Genomic DNA, 12,281 nt, shown 5'->3' with positions numbered 1-12,281 from the left:
CCCTGGCTCCTTGAGGCAAACAATTCTTGCCTCCATGATCTTTCCACTCGCTCCGCATCGTCTACCGAATCGAACTCCGACCCTCTTCCCTAGGAGGGCTTCCATAAAACAACAATGCCGTGGCCAACAATGGAGCGGAAACAAATTGCGGCACGGTATCGATGAATGCGTTGATAGATTTGTCTATTGGGTAACCTTGGAGGGAGTGTAGCCGAAGGTAGGGCGGACGAAGCTGTGCATAGAAAACGTATTAGTGTCACTGACGAACCCATGGGCATCTGCAGTCGAGTCTTGTCAGCGATACGTACCGGTCAGAGTGGTAGACCTTTTGCTCGGAGCCCAGCAACTCCTTCTCACGGGCCTTTTCGGCGTAGTAGCGGCGGACCTGGTCGCGGTCCTCCTCAGCCTGGAGGAGAGGGGTGAGGTAGAGACGACCCCACATCTTCTCACGGGCAAGCTCACTATAAGAGGGTAAACGTCAGTTTCTGGTCGAGATTGAGTCCGTAGGTCGCGTTGTCGAGTTGCAATTCCGACGCCTCGGGACCATCGCCTCGGGATCATCGGAGCTGGGATCCTCCGTCATTGCGCAAAACGTACCGTTGCTCGCGGACACCGTGGAAGTACTTGTAGAAACCGTAGGCCATGATCATGTGCATGCCGACCATGTAGTAGAAGGGCTTGAAGCCGCGGGCAGGGATGTTCCGCTGGAGATCGAGCGAACGAGGATTAGCTGTTGTCGCTGTGCGATTGCCGGAGAGGGTCTGGATCACCGGCAGCCCTCATCAATTGCGTACCTTGTACTGGACTTGGGCATATCCCCCCGTTGGGGGCATATCCTGAGGCATGGTGGCGGTATTTGGGGGGTTTGGAGGCTCCGTGAATGTAACGAGGAGTCGCTGGATGGAGAAGTCGGTGATGAATGTCACGTGATGTGTACAGTAATGAGGGCTGCGGAAGTTACTATTGGCTGGTGGCGGTGAGTGGGCTTTTTTCCCAGCGATCTACATGACTGCGTGACAGCCCACTCGATTATCTGCAGGCGAAGACAAACTGCTGGCCGGCACAATGGACGAAGAAGAGAGACCGAGGAAGCTTGCGAAGCTTGAACATGACGATCAAGCTATCCACGACGAACTCGGCCCTGCAATGACTGGCGCTGTGGCAGCTGCCGACGAGCCGCCGCAAACCGTTGCGCCAGCGATCGATAATGCACAATCAGAGCAATCAGAGCTCCCGAATGCCGACAATGCGATTCCATTCAGCGACTCTGCACTGCCTGAGACCACCGACGCCGAAAATGCCCCTCCAAAGCTCTCAAAGAACCAACTCAGGAAACTTAGAAAGAAAGAGCAATGGGAGGCGGGACGCGAGCAGCGCAAAGAGAAGCGGCGGGAACAAATGGCAAAGAAAAAGGAGCGCCGGCAACATATGGTCGATGAGGCAAGAGAAACTGGTGGCGAGGAAGCTGTCAAGGCTCTGCGCAAGCAATGGGAGACGACCCGTTCCAAGTCTCGGCGGTCGACTCTGCTGCCCATATCGATTGTGATTGATTGCGGCTACGACGAGTTGATGAATCCCCACGAGCGCATTTCGCTTGCTGGTCAACTCACACGCTCATACTCGGAGAACACCCGCGCTATCTGGCGCTCGAACCTGATGTTCAGCTCGTTCAATAAGCAACTCAAGGAACGATTCGACACGGTGCTCGCGCCCCATCGCAATTGGAAGGGAATCCGGATCATTCAAGAGGATTTTGCGCATGCCTCCGAGCTGGCCCAGGAACAAATGGCGTCTCCTAAAGGCGGCAAGCTGGTTGGACCTTTCGCCGAAAAGAGCGATGCTAAGCCGGAAGATGGCGAGGTCATCTACCTCAGCAGCGACAGTGAGAATATTCTGACAGAGCTGAAGCCTTACAGCACATATATCATTGGAGGTCTTGTGGACAAGAATCGACACAAGGCCGTCTGTTACAAGTCAGCCGTTGCGAAGGGAATTAAGACCGCAAAGCTGCCCATTGGCGACTACATCCAGATGACCTCTCGTCAGGTGCTGACCACCAACCATGTTGTTGATATTATGTTAAAGTGGCTGGAGCTGGGTGATTGGGGAGAGGCCTTCATGAAAGTCCTTCCGCCGAGAAAGGGCGGCAAGTTGAGGGACCAGCAGGGCAATGAGGCCACGGAAGAGGCTACAGATGACGAGCAAGAGCAAGAGCAAACTCTTGAGGATATTGCAAATGAAATGGAAGCTGAACAAGGGGGTGATTATGATGAAGGAGGAGAAGCATGAGAAGTAGTACATATCTCAATTCATACCAACGTGTGGCCTGGCCTCCCTGAGGCCGGAACACGTCACAGTTCGAAGGTCCTCTAAGAGTAGATTTAGTCGTGCTCTCGTATTCCATTGACTAGGTAATGTAGCATTATCTCAATGACGCAAGGCATTGAAGTACCAATTCTATCCACTCCAGTGAAATAGGTAATCCGCGACATAACATTCTTTTAATTCAATAGAATCTACACGTGACCTGTGCCGTGAAGGAGCTGGGAGAGATGAAGTATAGGTTCTGACTGGATATGTATCGTGGAAGTGGCCCAAACCCAGCGCCTGTCCGGCAACTTCCAAGACATTGAATATGCAATAGCTTAGCCCTCACAAAGATTAGATGCGACTCTTAGATGTCGGGTAGTGAGAGCTTGCTTTGACACTTTCTAATCCAGCTCTGGATTAAATCAAATGTGACCAAAGACCACAGCGCGCTATCTGGAAGACCGTCCTTTGTGCACTTTCTGAGTTATAGTCGATCACATGACACAACTGAGGCATCCGTCTGATTACATAAGCCACTAGCCACACATGGACTGACGCCACACTCAATGACGGAGGCGATATTTTTGATGATGCAGTTATCTTTCTTTCTTTTTTTCCAAGCTTCTCTTTGATTTCTTTGCTTCCTGACGGTGGCAGAGATAGCTTCTTTTCCATTTGTCATAAAGTATTCCCGTCGTTCTTATATCACATTCCTTTTCCTTTTCTCTCTCTCCTTCATCTTCTGACCTTTTCTACACCCCTGTTGCGTTGGTCGCTACCCCTCGCAACCATGTTTATGCTCCGCAACGGTACGCAAACACGCTCCTGCCCCGCCACGAACCCCTCCATACCAAGCTTCATTTTTTGCCGCAGCCGAACAAATCAAGCTAATAGATTGCATTTAACAACATTTAGTGGGCAAGTTTCTCTTCGGTGATACTTCCAAAGAGTCTATTATCGAAATCCCCCAGGGCCAGCTCTATCTGGTCCGACCCCTGTCTCCCAAGGGCTATTCGGAGCTTATTTTCAAGGACGCCGCGGCGACGATCCGACGCACTGGCCAAGAGTTCCAGTACCAACTCGTGATCCAACGAGCCTACGAAGAGGGCGAGGAGGAGCTTGCGGACGACGAAGACGAACAGGGTGTGGCGGATAGTTTGGATAAGGACGAGAAAGTGTTCTTGCTCGACCAGACTCTGCACTTCCGCTCCGAGGTTCGTGAGGGCGGCAAGATCCTCGCTTGGGACGATCTCAGCGGCGACGAGGGTGATCTTTTCGAGTTCATCTGTGACCCTTCCGTCCCATCTGACAAAGTTGCCACGTTCGAGCTTGCCGCTCTGCAGTGCCAATACGAGCGCAAGTTCCGTCACAGCGCCCAGAAGGCTACTGAGGACGAGTTGCAAGAATTCGCTTATCAAGAGGAGAAGCCTATCCCATCTGCGAGCCCCATATCCTCTCCTACCACCAAGTCACCCGAGCGCGTCGTCACGTCAGGTGACTCCGCAGCCGCTATGGCACGAGATGTGAAGTACGCGCAGTCGAAGGGGAAGGTCAAGTCAGCTGCACCCGATGAGGAGCCGACTACTGCCCCGCCTTCTGCTGCTCAGCCCGAGTCTAAGGAGATCCTCGCAAAGGAGAAAGCCGAACTTCACATGTTTGACTTTCCCTCTGGAACTTTTGTCCTTCAAGATCCTGAGATCGTCGCGACCGTTTCGGAAATTGGCAACTGGCAGTATTGGCTGCAGATCAGTGGCAAGGATAAGGATTGGCTGGGCCAGGCAGTTGTTGGCGACATCAACCCCGTTTTCAATTTTGAGTACCTGTCGTTCATCTTCAATCACTATGCTGAAGATGGTTCTGCCTACTCGTGGCTGTTGCGATTCAAAGACCAGGCCTCTGAGGAGCGTTTCCAGGAGGGCTTGATGCAGGCTTTGTGGGAACAGCTTAACGAGATGAAGTGGGAGAAGGTCAAGGAAAATGACAGAGAATATGTTCTTGACGCATTCCAAGATCTCACCATGGAGGATGCTGATGACAAGCCTGAAGAAGACGAACCCGAGGAAGAAGAGGATGAGAGTGAGCAGGATGATGGCCAGCGCAGTGAACACTACGACAGTGACGAAGAGGAAGACGACGTCAACGTCCGCGATGAAGATGGCAACAAGAATTCCCAATTGGCTGTTGGCTACAAGCACGATCGCTCTTTTGTGGTCCGCGGATCGAAGATTGGCGTGTTCAAGCATACCCCAAACAACAACCTGGAGTTTTCCACGACTATTTCCAAAGTGGAGACCCCGGGGGGTAAGCTCTTCAGCCCCAAGAAGGTCATGCTCCACGCTGAGGATCGCAACCTGATTCTCCAAAACGGCGATGATCCCAACTCCCTGTTCCGGATGGACTTGGAGTACGGAAAGGTTGTCGATGAGTGGAAGGTGCACGACGATATCCCTGTGGATACCTTTGCTCCAGAGAACGTGAGTTTCCATTCCAGATTTTCAATATATGGTTTATTCTTAGCGAAAGTTACTAATCCCGTTGACAGAAATTTGCTCAAATGACCGCCGCCCAGACATTTGTTGGCGCATCTAAGAATGCGTTGTTCCGCGTTGATCCCCGTCTCGCTGGAAACAAACTTGTCGATTCCGATCTTAAGCAGTACGCCAGCAAGAACGACTTCTCTGCGGTGGCCACAACTGAGAAGGGCTATTTGGCTGTGGCTTCCAACAAGGGCGATATTCGCATGTTCGATCGTCTTGGTATCAACGCGAAGACTCATATTCCTGCTCTTGGTGAGCCGATCATCGGTCTGGATGTGTCCGCCGACGGCCGCTGGGTTCTGGCTACCTGCCGAACTTATCTTCTCCTGATCGATTCGCTCCAGAAGGAAGGGAAGAACGAGGGCAAGCTCGGATTTGAGAAGTCATTCGCCAAGGATGCCAAACCCCAGCCTCGTCGTCTCGGTCTGCAGCCTGCGCACGTCGCCCAGTTCCAGCACGAGACGAAGCAGCCATTGGCATTCACGCCCGCTCGTTTCAACACTGGTGTCGATTCCACGGAGACATCGATCATCACTGCCACGGGTCCTTTCATCGTTACCTGGAGCCTCAAGAAGATTATCGCTGGTCGCAAGGACCCCTACACAATCAAGCGCTACGCCGAGGATGTCATGGCAGACAACTTCCGCTTTGGTTCCGACAAGAACGTGATCGTCGCCCTCCCCAACGAGGTCAACATGGTCGCCAAGCGCAGCTTCCAGAAGCCCACTCGCGAGAGCATCGCAGGGCCTGTTACCCCTAGCCGTGCGAGAAGCGGCAGATGGAGCAACCGCCTCGGAAAGAACGACATCGTCAACTCGCCGTATTAGCCTGTTTCGTTGACTCTGATTTTTTCTTCTCCTTCCTTGGATCTCATTTCTTTTGATTTTCTTGATTTTGTACCATTACCCATACCCCCTGTTGTTGTTGCTTTCTTTTTTTTACTTACTTCTCTATCTACTTCCTCTGTGATATCTCTTCAGATCGAGGAAGGATTGTGCTGGCAGTGCCTTCAGTCTTTCATTACGCAGTTATACTCTTTTGCTCCTTCTTGCAGGCTTGTATTTCATACGTAGGTAGGTAGCTAGGTACTTCTACACTCTCTAAATGGAATAGTTAAATAGAATATTGTTCTCACCCTTAAAAATGTCACAGGATAAGTTAATATTCACAATACGTCTTGGCGATTTTAACACTGTTTACGAGATCATTCCTTGTGGCTGGATCTGATTTATAAAATGCTGTCATCAACGGCGCGAAGCCTATTCTGCTCACTCAGCGGAGTTAGTCTAAACTGCCCCGACCTGCAATGCATAACATGAAAATTTGTTGCCTCTTCCTCAGCCCTGGTGCTTTTACACCAGCATGATTCGGCGGTTAGCACGGACTTTATCCTCATTCGCGGGATGTTAGGCGGAGACCCGTCAGCCATGGATCGGCGTTTAGGCTCGGAAATAACTCTCCCGGAGCGCAGCATGCATGGGACTTTCCAGGCGACTTCAGCTGCGCTAAACTTGCAAGTATAAATACGAATCTCCATCACCACAGTAGAAACATCAAATTCGAAGTCCGATTTTGGCATTCAATACCATCACAATGGCGAGCAACGAGAAAATGAAGATTGTTTTCGGGGCAATGTCATTTGGAAAGCCGAGTATGTCTCGTACAATCACATTATTCTGCCTAGATTATAACAATGACTAACTCCGTGAAGACACCCTCGGCTCTCGCGTCCATGATATAGCTACAGCCACCGAGATCCTAGATCTATTCCAACGCCATGGTCACAACGAGATAGATACAGCCCGGATCTATGGCGGCGGATCCTCCGAGGAGATGATCGCTAACCTCGCATGGAAAGATCGTGGTCTCGTCGTGGACACAAAACTGTACCCAAACGCCGGAGGCTTCGCTGCCTTTGAGGATGGATATACCCACAAGCCCGAAGACATTCGACGCGGATTGATGAATAGCTTGAAAGCGCTACAAACAGAAAAAGTCGATATCTTCTACCTTCATGCACCTGACCGCAATACACCTTTTGAGGATACCTTGCGCGAAGTCAACAAACTATACCAACAGGGTCATTTCTCTCGCCTGGGATTGAGCAACTATATGGCCTGGGAGGTAGCCCAAATATGCGAGATCTGCATAAAGAACGAATGGGTCATGCCGACCGTCTACCAGGGAGTCTATCATGTCCTCCAGCGCAGCATTGAGGGCGAACTCATTCCCTGTCTTCGCAAATACGGAATTTCACTCTACGCTTTCCAACCTCTTGCGGGAGGACTCCTCACTGGACGTTATAAGAGAGATCAGACGGAATTTGAAGAAGGTTCTCGCTTTGACCCGAAACTCCTATCTGGAACTGTTGCTCGAGGTCGTTATTGGAATGACGCCTACTTTGACGCACTTGAAACTATTCACTCAACTGCAACGAAGCATGCTTTGACCGATGCCGAGATTGCACTGAGATGGCTGAAGTATCACTCGAAGCTGAGCCAAGATTTGGGCGATGCGATCATTGTGGGTGCAAGTCGAGTCAGCCATCTTGATTCTAACCTGGAAGATCTGGAGAAGGGACCGCTTCCTGAAGAAGTTGTTGAGGCCGTGGTGGAGGCCTGGTCATTGGTGAGAGGTACTGTGCCAAATTACTGGCATTAAAGTTCAGGACCTTGTGTACTATCTCGAGGGGCGTTTGGCAACACCACCGTGCAAGAAACAGCAGTTGTGTAAGATAGTGAAACAGTGAATTGATGAATTATTTCTTCTGCGGCTATTAATTCGGGACTAGTATACCTAACCTCTCTGAAAGGATATTGTCTTGAAAGAGGTGACGATGGATCAAAGGTAGAAAGATCTACACCGCCCATCTTGGATAATTTTGCTTCCTTATTGAGGATTGGCCAAGTGAAACGTGTACACAGCCTCTCAGAGAACCGGTTCTATAGGATTGGATCACGTACTTTTGTTAGATCGCCGAGGTCTGTCCGGAACAGCAGTAGGCTGGTTCGCATTCAAACCCCGCATTTACCTACCAGCTGTTTACCCGAGCTTAGACCGCGGTCGAAACACCAAGCTCATTAAGTATGAGGCACGAAACGATAATTCGTGCTGTTCCTCTTTTTAATTTGGAAAGTCCAATGGTCAGAGACTTGCTCAAATTCCTGCCTAGATATCCTCACACCATATAGATCTTTGAGATCCAACCCTAGTGGCCGCCATAATGTCTACTCATTCAATGCTTCCACGAAAGCTCTGGGAACACCCTGATCCCGAATCAACCCAGATGGCAGCATTTAAGAGAAGTCTCGAGAAAGACAAAGGTGTGGCCCTGCCAGACTATCACTCGATGTATCAATGGTCCATTAAAAACCGTATCGAATTCTGGGATTTCTGCTGGAAGTACTTCCCCATCATCCACGAGGGAACATACGATCGAGTTACGGATGAAAGCGCTCGAATCGACAGTATTCCTGACTGGTTCCCTGGAGTCCGCCTCAATTACGCCGAGAACCTGTTGTTTACTGTGGCTGCTCCTGGCGAAACACCGTCAACTGTGACGACAGTTGGGAAAGAAGATAATAAGATCGCTGTGACCGAGGTCCGAGAGGGTGATCAAGAGCCAAACGTGAATTTGACCTGGCGAGAGCTACGTCAACGTACTGGCCGATGGTCGCAAGCTATGAAAGCGGCCGGTGTCCAGCGAGGGGATCGAGTCGCAGTGGTTGCTAGTAACAGCATTGATACACTCACGGTGGTGCTAGCAACAGCTGCACTTGGGGCCATATTCTCGTCTGCATCCACGGATACCGGTGTCAAGGGTATACTAGATCGCATCCGACAAATCCAGCCTCGATGGGTGTTCATGGATGATTTTGCAGTATACAACGGCAAAACTGTCGATCTTCGCCCTAAGATCGCACAAGTCGTCGAGGGTATGGCTATCATTCCGGAATTCCAGGGCGTCATTTCTGTTCCCCGGTTCAGAGATCGACCAGCGGACATCTCACACATTCCACGGACCCGTACTCTGGCAAACTTCCTTTCTGGAGCTTCATCCGACGAGTTAGAATTTGTTCGCGTTCGATTCAGGGACCCGTTCCTGATTGCTTTCTCGTCCGGTACTACTGGAGAGCCTAAATGCATTGTTCACTGTGTCGGAGGAGTGTTGATGAACAGCAACAAAGAGGGTCGTCTTAACAGAAGTATGAATGCGGATGCTATTATCCTACAATATACTACTACCGGATGGATCATGTATAACTCTTGTGTCTTGGCTCTCCTCTTTGGTGCGAGGCCCATACTATACGACGGAAGTCCATTCCAGCCAGACCCGACAATCTTGGTGAAGCTCCTTGAAAAACATAAGTGAGTATATCCGAGCAATTTCTGCCTTTATTTTATTACCCTAGCTCCTATCTTGATTGCAATTATTCTAATAAAGCGGTACAGGGTCACACACTTTGGTACATCCCCTCGCTGGATGCACGAAATGAGAAAGAACAAACTCAGCCCCCGAAATATTGCAGACCTTCATAGAATAAAGGGGGTCACTAGCACCGGCATGGTCCTCTCTGAGTCACTCTTCGAGTGGTTCTACGACGAAGGGTTTGAACCTCACACTCTCCTTGCCAATATATCAGGAGGAACAGATTTGGCTTCATGCTTGGGCTTGGAGAATCCCATCTCGCCACTATATGTGGGTGGATGCCAAGGCCCAAGTCTAGGCATGCCCATCGCAGCCTATGAGCAGATTGACGAAGACACGAGCCAAGCAAAGGGTTCAGAAGCCGCACCAGGCGAACCGGGCGAAATTGTTGTGACTGCTCCATTCCCAAACATGCCTGTCAAGTTCTGGAGCGATGAAGGAGGCAAGAAGTACTTCAATGCGTACTTTGCACGTTATGACAGTAAGCGATATCTTAATTTCTCTATCGGCACCTCTGCTATGTGCTGTGACTGACTCGAGGTCTTCGTAGATGTCTGGACGCAGGGTGACTTCATCGCAATCAATCCCAATTCACGCCAAATTCTTTTCCTAGGGCGATCTGATGGTGTCTTGAATCCTTCTGGTGTTCGGTTTGGATCTGCAGAGATCTACAACGTTATCGAAACCCAATTCACCAAAGAGATTGTTGATTCGGTCTGTGTTGGACAACGTCGGCCCAAAGATTCAGATGAATCAGTCATCTTGTTCCTTCTCATGCGACCAGGCTTCAAGGTTAATCAGCAACTCATAGTCCGAGTCAAAGATGCCATCCGCAAGTCTCTTAGTGCACGCCATGTCCCCAAGTACATCTTTGAAACCCCTGATATCCCGGTACGTATTATTCACAATACTGAGCCTTGGTAAGTTTTGTGGAACTAACAACCTCCCCCTAGGTTACGGTAAACTTGAAAAGGGTCGAGCTTCCTGTGAAGCAGATAGTGTCTGGTAAGAAGATCAAACCGTCTGGTACCCTTCTTAACCCGGAAAGCCTTGACTTTTATTATCAATTTGCGGAGGTGGAAAAGGTTGTCATTCCCCAGGCGAAGCTGTAATCCATACTGTAGCACCGATATGGAAGATTATTTTTGTATGGCGCTAGAATCACTTGGGAATTTCTAGTTTACGTCTTTTACCCGAGCCCCAGAATTGTGGAATTAGCTTTTACAGCACGAAGTGGCATATATCCTTCCACAACACCCTGCAGGTTGCGAGATTGCCAACTAGATGGTCTAAACTTTATGGGTGGGATCCAACAACATCGAAAAGCGCCGACGGATAGTTGCGCTTCTCCACTCCCAAAAGTACTGTTCCACCAACATACGATAAGACCCCCTCTTTTTACAGCGTTCATAAGTCAACTCTTTTCTCGGCAAACTTCTTGAAACTTTACCTCAATATCATCAAAGGCGACGGCCCCTCTCATCACTCAACTACCAGAAGCACTCTCCTCAACATAGCCAACCCATCGCCGCACAAGATGACAGTCAACCAAAAGCTCAACGCCCTCGTGAATGAATACGAGCGTACCCATCCCCGCTCCAAGGCGGCCTACAACAAAGCTAAGAATGTCTTACCAGCGGGGAGCACTCGATCTGTGCTTGTCTCTGAGCCATTCCCACTGGTAATCAAATCTGCTCAAGGCGCCCATTTCACCACGATCGATGGCACAACATTTGAAGACTTTGTCTCCGACTTCTCGGCTGGCATATACGGACATTCCCACCCGGTGGTCCATCACGCCGTTCAGGAAGCCCTGGCGACGGGCTTCAGCCTTGGAGGAATTACGCAGAAAGAAACCGAGTTGGCTGAGATCTTGACGACGAGGTTTCCCTCGTTTGAGAAAGTCCGTTTCTGTAATTCTGGCACGGAAGCGAATACATTTGCGCTTGCTACGGCGGTGGCGTATACGCAACGGAAGAAGGTTGGAGAAAATCCTCTCTGTTAAAACTTTATAGAAGAATCGCTAATCCTGTCACCTGGTATAGATCGTTGTCTTTGACAACGGATATCATGGGGGAACAATCAATTTTGGGCCAGCAGGAAACGCAATGAATCTGCCCCACGAATTCGTCATTGCAACGTACAACAACATTGAAGAATCTCGACCTCTCCTGACAACCGAGATTGCCGCTATCTTAGTTGAACCACTACAAGCCGCAGGTGGAATGCGCCTCGCAAACCCCGAGTTTCTACGGTTCCTCCGAGAAGCAGCAACATCCATAGGAGCAGTTTTAATCTTCGACGAAGTTGTCACGTCCCGGTTACACTACCACGGTATCCAGGGAGCAATGAATATCAAGCCTGATATGACCACAGTGGGAAAGTACATCGGAGGAGGATTTCCCTTCGGGGCGTTTGGGGGATCCTCCAAGATCATGGATCGGTTTGATTCACCCGACCAGACTGTCTCTATTCATCATTCCGGAACTTTTAACAACAATATCTTCACTATGACTGCTGCTGTCGCTGCAGCGAAGTTGATTACCCCCATGGAACTAGAGCGGTTGAATCGGCTTGGTGATAGGTTCCGTGAACAAGCTAATATTCTGATTCAGAATGCTCGGTTCGATTGCATGTCTTTTACTGGATACGGTAGTGCGATTGGCATTCATTTTACTGGTAGTGAGGCTAGTGCATTGCTTGATTGCCTCTACTTCACGTTACTCCATCATGGAATTGCTATTGGAAGGCGTGGCTTTTTGTCTTTGAATCTCATGCATACCGAGGCCTCGATTGATCGGCTCCTTCAGGAAGTGGATCGTTTCTTGGATGCTTTCAGTGGAGGTTCTCCAACCAAGTCCAGACTTTAGAAGAGGGATGAATTCGCAGAATGAATGTATGCAAATCCTAGGAAATAGTAGCTTGAGCTTCAAATGATAAGCTAGGATAGTATCTCGACTAAAACACCGCTGCAGCCACGGTTCTGGTTTTTAGAAGGCCTAGTG

General features: G+C 49.8%; 6 protein-coding genes across 6 annotated transcripts; 5 read left to right on the top strand and 1 right to left on the bottom strand.

Moving 5' to 3' along the window:
* Nucleotides 1-183: 183 nt before the first annotated feature.
* Nucleotides 184-845, bottom strand: N7458_001342 (putative NADH-ubiquinone oxidoreductase subunit GRIM-19; the record flags this gene model as incomplete). The annotated part of the gene is made up of 4 exons (XM_056904725.1): nt 184-232; nt 309-461; nt 598-704; nt 795-845. The coding sequence occupies 4 exons, from the start codon at nt 843-845 to the stop codon at nt 184-186; spliced, it is 360 nt and encodes a 119-aa protein (XP_056768832.1).
* Nucleotides 846-1,065: 220 nt separating this feature from the next.
* trm10 (tRNA (guanine(9)-N(1))-methyltransferase) lies at nt 1,066-2,289 on the top strand (the record flags this gene model as incomplete). The annotated part of the gene is made up of 1 exon (XM_056904724.1): nt 1,066-2,289. One exon carries the CDS (start codon nt 1,066-1,068, stop codon nt 2,287-2,289), a length of 1,224 nt encoding a protein of 407 aa, XP_056768831.1.
* Nucleotides 2,290-3,100: 811 nt separating this feature from the next.
* N7458_001340 (uncharacterized protein) lies at nt 3,101-5,674 on the top strand (the record flags this gene model as incomplete). Its single annotated transcript, XM_056904723.1, has 3 exons — nt 3,101-3,119; nt 3,226-4,784; nt 4,853-5,674. 3 exons carry the CDS (start codon nt 3,101-3,103, stop codon nt 5,672-5,674), a joined length of 2,400 nt encoding a protein of 799 aa, XP_056768830.1.
* A 766-nt stretch (nt 5,675-6,440) lies between these two features.
* Nucleotides 6,441-7,508, top strand: N7458_001339 (aldo/keto reductase family protein; the record flags this gene model as incomplete). Its single annotated transcript, XM_056904722.1, has 2 exons — nt 6,441-6,498; nt 6,559-7,508. The coding sequence occupies 2 exons, from the start codon at nt 6,441-6,443 to the stop codon at nt 7,506-7,508; spliced, it is 1,008 nt and encodes a 335-aa protein (XP_056768829.1).
* Nucleotides 7,509-8,070: 562 nt separating this feature from the next.
* On the top strand, nt 8,071-10,388 carry N7458_001338 (acetoacetyl-CoA synthase; the record flags this gene model as incomplete). The annotated part of the gene is made up of 4 exons (XM_056904721.1): nt 8,071-9,215; nt 9,300-9,757; nt 9,827-10,167; nt 10,230-10,388. 4 exons carry the CDS (start codon nt 8,071-8,073, stop codon nt 10,386-10,388), a joined length of 2,103 nt encoding a protein of 700 aa, XP_056768828.1.
* Nucleotides 10,389-10,813: 425 nt separating this feature from the next.
* On the top strand, nt 10,814-12,146 carry N7458_001337 (acetylornithine aminotransferase; the record flags this gene model as incomplete). Its single annotated transcript, XM_056904720.1, has 2 exons — nt 10,814-11,257; nt 11,322-12,146. The coding sequence occupies 2 exons, from the start codon at nt 10,814-10,816 to the stop codon at nt 12,144-12,146; spliced, it is 1,269 nt and encodes a 422-aa protein (XP_056768827.1).
* Between the last annotated feature and the right edge of the window lie 135 nt (nt 12,147-12,281).

Source organism: Penicillium daleae (assembly GCF_028827525.1).
Source record: "Penicillium daleae strain IBT 16125 chromosome Unknown utg000002l_segment0_segment0, whole genome shotgun sequence".
In the NCBI taxonomy this organism is placed as follows: Eukaryota; Fungi; Ascomycota; class Eurotiomycetes; order Eurotiales; family Aspergillaceae; genus Penicillium; species Penicillium daleae.
Note: the sequence above shows the minus strand (reverse complement) of the source record. Positions and strands in the feature narration are given on the sequence as shown.